The sequence below is a fragment of the Varanus komodoensis genome, unplaced genomic scaffold (assembly GCF_004798865.1).
Source record: "Varanus komodoensis strain SLA01 unplaced genomic scaffold, ASM479886v1 scaffold16, whole genome shotgun sequence".
NCBI classification, from domain to species: domain Eukaryota; kingdom Metazoa; phylum Chordata; class Lepidosauria; order Squamata; family Varanidae; genus Varanus; species Varanus komodoensis.
Window position 1 is genome coordinate 9,643,825 of NW_025335468.1, and position 6,314 is coordinate 9,650,138.

At 48.1% G+C, this 6,314-nt stretch overlaps 1 protein-coding gene across 1 annotated transcript; it reads right to left on the bottom strand.

Moving 5' to 3' along the window:
* Positions 1–1,513: 1,513 nt before the first annotated feature.
* CDKN1C (cyclin dependent kinase inhibitor 1C) lies at positions 1,514–4,645 on the bottom strand. Its single transcript, XM_044426037.1, has 3 exons — positions 3,777–4,645; positions 3,070–3,187; positions 1,514–2,272 (listed from the first exon to the last, which is right to left on the bottom strand). Exons 1-2 carry the CDS (start codon positions 4,375–4,377, stop codon positions 3,075–3,077), a joined length of 714 nt encoding a protein of 237 aa, XP_044281972.1. The 5' UTR covers positions 4,378–4,645; the 3' UTR covers positions 1,514–2,272; positions 3,070–3,074.
* Between the last annotated feature and the right edge of the window lie 1,669 nt (positions 4,646–6,314).

The following is a 6,314-nucleotide window of genomic DNA, read 5'->3' on the forward strand; positions in this document are numbered from 1 at the left end:
TTCGTGGATAATTAGCAACAGCAATTCTTTTCTTAAGAATGAACAGCAAGATTACTTGAATGTGCAGTATCTCAGTTAAAGTACAATCCACTTTTGACTGAAATCAATGGAAAAATCTCCCTTGAGCTCACTGAATCAAAACACACTCATTTTTCTTGTCTTAATGCTACAATCCAAAAACAAAAAATACCTGAAATTAAATTATAAAGTAGTACAATTACTACTGGTCTATGGAGCATACAAGTGCTTGTTTGCTATTCTAATGCAGAAATGAAATGCTGCTAGCCAAAGCTCACCGACCTGAGGACATACTGGGTTGGATACAGACTTACAACTTCGCTGCTCTGGAAAAGATTTGGTGGACTGCAAGGAGAGGGGGACTCTGTTCTGCCAGTGATCACTCCACTGGTGAATAAAATACCACTGGATACAACCCAAAGACAGTAAAACCAATCTTTCTGAGAAGCCATGGGACACAAAGTTCCCCCTCCATTAAGGTAGCTGTTCTGTCAACAAAGCAGACAGAATCTCTAAATGCATCCCACACCTAGATTCCACCTTTTCAAGCTGGGGAGGAAGCAGCAGTGAATGCATTGTATGGCATTGAGTCCTTCTAACTTTGCATCCCTTTTCCATTCTTGAAGACACATCTGAGGAATGGGTTAGCAACCAACTTTTCAAGCAGTCTTTGTAGCCAATTTACAGTAAATTGATGGGAGTAAAATATCTATCTCTATCCTAGAAAAAAATGGCATTCCCACATATTTGCAATTCAAGTATGTTCTCTGTGGTAAGGCACAACTGGGAGTTAATAACTTTGGAGGTTAGACTAGTTTTTGTAGTCCGAATTATTTAACTTTTCTATACCTTCCCAACTCGGAACAGTTTACAGCCAGTTAAATGAAAGAGTAATAGATGCAGCAGCCCTCCTTACCATCCCCAAATGGTAATCAGTAGCTGGACATAGTTCAGAGAATGGACTGTTTAATAACCACAGGGTTTGAGTTAGCTGGAAATACACTTATATCTAGCAGACTCATGTCTGTGGGACTTAGCCTCTCCGGAGCAGTTGTAGTGCTGATCTTGGGGAAGAGTAGTGTCACTTAAGTTACTCTCCTTGCTGTAAAAATTGCTGCATAACAGTCTGCATGCAATTTTCTTATGCACGTACAATTTTATGCAAGCTCCCAAACAGGGATGCCTAGGATTACAGGCTAGATTTACTTTCATATGAGTATCAAATTCCTGTCCATCATTGTGTTGCTCTGGAGGTCCCCCCAGCCTTCCAGAGCAGATTTTAGAACGGTGGGGGGGGGGGTACCATTCTGTCGGTGGATGAACACAGCTGGATTTCATCCAGAGCAGGCAGAAACGGATGGACCTCTATTACATAAGGAACAAACAGCTGTTGTGTAATATTAGCAATTGTGCTGTAATTTTTAAAACCCAAAGAAAATAAAGGTGTGTTTGTTCTGTTTTAAGCACCGAAGGAGAAAAGCTACAGACACGAAGGTTAATTGACATTGGATTCCTTTTTATTTTAACAATGTGGCATAAATTTGCAATGGCAGTGGTACAGACCGGCTCAGGAACCATTGTTATCAGAGTTTTTTCAAGTAATAACTAAAGTAATTTTGATTCATAGCTACATTTTGTGAATGCAAAAAACCCACTATAAAAATAATTTTACATTTTTGTAAATAACAACAACAAAAGCAAATATATAGTGCCCTTTGGCTTAACCAAATAAGAAACAAAACCAAAAACACAGAACAGACTACGGGGTGTCAACCGAAGTTATCCGCCTTTTGACATAAATAGAAAATATAAGTTAGTATAACTCTTAAGTTGTTTGTATTTTTATTTTATTTTTTACAAATATACATTTTTTGCACTGAGAAATCAGCAGAGATTAAACATTTATATAAGTGACTTTAAAGCTTTTACACTTCTGGCCAGTGTACTCACATTAGGCATAATACATTTTTTATATATAACACATAATACATTGCACAGTTGTAAATTAACACTGCTCCGTCACGTGGCTGGTCAGCAGCCACTTTTGCTACATGGAGGTACAAGCACTTCCTTCTGGGGCATGAGCAGAAGAGGACCAAAAGCAAAAAACATACACATGGAAAAAAATCAGGCCACTCTTCTTTCATACTCTGGTCTCTCTCGCCATTCCCTTTGACCTGCAGAGAGGAAGGGCCTCTCTGAAGCTCTGGTGTTTCCAAGGAAACAATCACTTCGGTGTTACATAGTGCAAAATCTGCAAAAGAAGATCACCACTAGTCAACCTGCACAGACACCTGTCGGAGGTCACGCAGGGGGGAGTTACAACGGAATATGAAACCCATAAAAGAGGCACGAAGTACAGCAAAAGGGTGGGAACCGCACAACCTGATTAAGGGCCGACGTGCTTCGGGGCGTTTGCTTCCTGTGGGCATTGCTTCCTGTGGGCAACCTACAAGAGCGGTCTCCGCAGTTCTCACATTCCGGAATTCTGACACTTCGGAGAACTCTGCCCCCCCCCCGCCATTTGCTCAATACAAAGGAACGTCGCAAGTCCCTGGCCGCCTCTCCCGGTCTTCCCTCCCCTCAAAGCAGCAGATGAGTCAGCAAAAGCTGCCCAGCCAGGAGAGCTCGGGAGGGGTGCCTCGCTTTTACGCCACGCAGTACTGGACCATCAGGAAGTTACTCCAGAGCTGCACAGGCAAGCGGGAAAACAAGCGAGCAGACACACCCCTAGCTGACCGCTTCTCTCGCAAGTGTCAGCCCACTGCTTTTATTTTTAGGCAAGAAGCGCCATTCCCGGCCAATCCCGGCCAGTTTTGCAAGTGGCCCCACCCCGTGGCTCCGTCGCACACGAGACCACACCCCTGAAATTCTAGATGCCGACCAAGTTGGAGTAACTACCTTAAGACCCCTCTCCACCCCCGAGTTCCATACTAACGCAGAACAGAAATAGGCTCCTCCACCACCGTTCAAGCTTCCCTTGAACAATAAAAGCCCAGCGGAAAGGTCGAGGTGCAGAAGGGCGGGGAGGGCCAGCAAGCGCTCGCTCACCTCATTCATCGGAGCCTTTTCCGGGGTGTCTGCTCAGAGGGGACAGCAGTGACAGACGCTGGCAACGCGCTGGCATGATCTCTCGGGTCTATGATCCGTTTCCGCTTTGCGAAGAAATCTAGGAATCGGAGCCAAGGAGAAAGAAGGGGGAGGAGAAAGAGGAAGGGGGAGAAAAGAAATTAGTGTGTTCGTGTGTGCTGTTCTAAGGAGGTCATTTGAGCCAAAAGTCTTCAGTCTGAAAGGCAGACACACCCCAGCCAAGTCGGGACCAGCAGAAAAACAATCGCTTCGCGCACAAGCGACCCGCCCTGCTTGGCTACTACGCGCACAGCCGCCGCCGGGCTCTTGGCTCCCCCTGCCGCCAACGAGTAGGGCTGCAGCTGGCCGGGTTTGTTTACGTCGCCTAAGGAGGCTGCAGTGGCGGCGAAGGGCTCGCCTGCAGAGCGCGAGGTGCTGCGTAAGCATTTTCCTGCCCAGCCCAGCCCAGCCCCAGGGACCTGCGCGGAATCTTAAGCAGCGCCAGCGCCTCCAGGCAACGTTCCTATACAGCCACCAGGGCACGCATCAGACTAGGAACTTGTGGGGGGAAGCGACACTCACCCCCTGCAAATGTAGGAAACGTTGCTTTAATGCGGGAAGGGCCAGTCTGGAGTAGAACCCACCCCACCCCCGCCGGTGCAACGCAAGCCGATGGCGGCCGTGCTTACCTGTGATGTGAGCTACACTGGTGGACGATGCTCTTTTCAGAGCCGCAGCGGCACATGGGACAGGCTTGATTGTAATCCCTGAGTAGTTGTTGAGTGGATCGGCCCGGTTCTCCTGGTTGAGGCGTTCCTCGCCCGCGGCTGCCGACATACTGCTTTCTAAGGTGGCCGTCTTGCCCTGAGGGCTCACAGGGGAGGGGCTCGAAGAAGAAAGCCCTGTCTCCTGGGAAGAGTCCCTGGGCTCCATCTCCGGAGGAGCCTCCGCGCTGCCAGGCTTCGACCGAATCACCAGCACCGGGAAGCGGCACCTCCCAACCTGCAGCGTTTCCCGGTAGAAAGCAGGCACGGAATCAGCCTCCACCTCTTCCCACTGCAGCCTGCCTGAGCCAGGCAGCGGCGTCTCGGTCTGGAAGTTGTAGTCCCAGCGCCTCTGGCCGTCCTCGCAGATCTCCTGCAACTTCCCCTTCAGTTCCCGGTTGAGCTCGTCGTGATCCACGGGACCAAAGAGATTCCTGCACACCCCGGTACGGGCGTGCACGGGGAAAGTCCGGCGAGCGGCCAGGCGCTCCAGAGCCGAGGCGCTTGAGAGGTGCACATTGGACATGGTGGCGGCGGAGGCAAGGAGCAAGGAGCGCGCAGGTTCCTTCCTTCGCCCAGGGAGGCGGAGAAGGGCAGGGGGTCCGGGAGCCTTTGCTAATCCAAATCACAGCGCTGGACACAAAAGCAGGGATCTTGCCGCTCGTACTGGCAGAACAACCTGCCTGCGCCCGAGTTCACTCCACGTACCTACCTACCCTCCGAGCCTGGCTCTGCTTGTAACAGCCTGCCTGGTTGCCTCTTTTAAAGCGCTCACCAAGTGAGTTCGAGCAAAACATCGATTAGCATAATACTATTTCTCTGCAATAACACTCCTGCTATTGGTAGACGCTCCATTCTACCCAGGGCGTCGTTCCACCTCTTGACTATTCTCATTGGATAGAGAGCGAAGTGTGGCAAGGCGCCAAAAGGCCTATGTCCTTGCTATTGGATAGTGTTGCTTGTCCGTCACGACTGTGTGGGGGAGAGGAGCGAGAGAAAGGAAGGCCGTATCTAGAGATTTAAAGAGATGGGTGGGTAACATGACACCAGCCCACGTAGAGCTCTCTGCTCTCTTTGTTTGCAGTCGGAGACGGCCGCTTCTTTGCGATGGCAGTTTTTGTTATCACCATTGCTGCTGCTGCTGCCCTTTTTTTTAAACAGCACTTACGGGAACTAGTGCAAGCACAGAAGTGGAGGGTTGTATTCTTGCGTTTGGGCTTTTTCTTCTCCTTTGCAACAGTAAACAGCTTTTCCAGACAGCATTTGAACAGTCCAACAAAGTAAAATTGCAAACGACTTTGTGAAAAAAAACCTTATTTACGATCGGGCATAGAACGTAGGGGAATGTTAGGAAGATAAAAATACAGGTCTCGAAAGATTGACTGGATTAAATGGTCTGTGCTCGACTTCTTGGAAGGAAGAAGTCACTTGCTAGGTTTTGATTTGAGTAGAGGCATGTGTATAAATTACGCCACATTTTGTCCCGTTCCATTATAATAAACTCCCAAAATACAAACCAATTTCTAATCTCGCTAGACTGTGTTGCCGAAGATTGACTGATTTATAAAATACATTTTTGCAGGTCATTGCAAACGTTACCATTTGTGGTCAGTGGAGTGGGAATGGTATCTTCTGGCTTTGCAATGAAAGCTGAGGCGTCCTGATGGGGTTTAATGTAGGGCTTCGAACTAAACCACAGTCATGAAGGTTTTTCCCCTTCTTTTTTCTTTGATGGTTCATCCCAAAAGAGCGAGCAACGAGCGAATGAGAAAAATCCCCTAGGGTAGATGTTGTTTTTTTCAGTTAGGGAGTATCCAAGAACCACACGCGCCTGTTATATTACTTTCGCTGTTAATCAGGTACTTTCGAACAGTTCTCTCGTCTTTTCCCCAATCCCTTTAGTGCGCAATATTAGTTGATTTCGCGTTCATGAAGTTATTTCTTTTCTCTACCGCCCAATGGCTGAAGCTGCCTGTGCAGCTCACAACAATTACTCATTGTTGAGTCTGAAGCCCTGTTCTACAAAAATTGGGAAGTCATAGTGTATGCAGTTCTCTCCAGTGTCAATTATTTGGCTTATTGCTTTGCTTGTTTCAGACAATGGTCCTGCTTCTAGGGCAGCTTCCAAGTGCAGCCATCTACAAACAGAGACTTCAGCTACAGCAGCAAAGTTGGCAACCTGTCCTAGGCAAGTGGGACATTGCTGCCCAAGTTTTACTTATCATTCATTAGGATCCTAGAAAGCTGTCAGACCCTTGGCCCATCTAGCCCAGTGCTGTCAACACTGACTGGCAGCGGCTGTCCAGAGTGTCAGGCAGAATTTTCCTTGCTTTATCTGGAGAATTGGGGGATTGAACTTGGGACCTCCTGCTTGCAAAGCAGCTGCTCTGCCACAGGCAAACAGGGCTGTTTTATTCAGGGAAGGGTCTCCCTCATCCGGCACATCTGCTGAAGCAAGTGCTT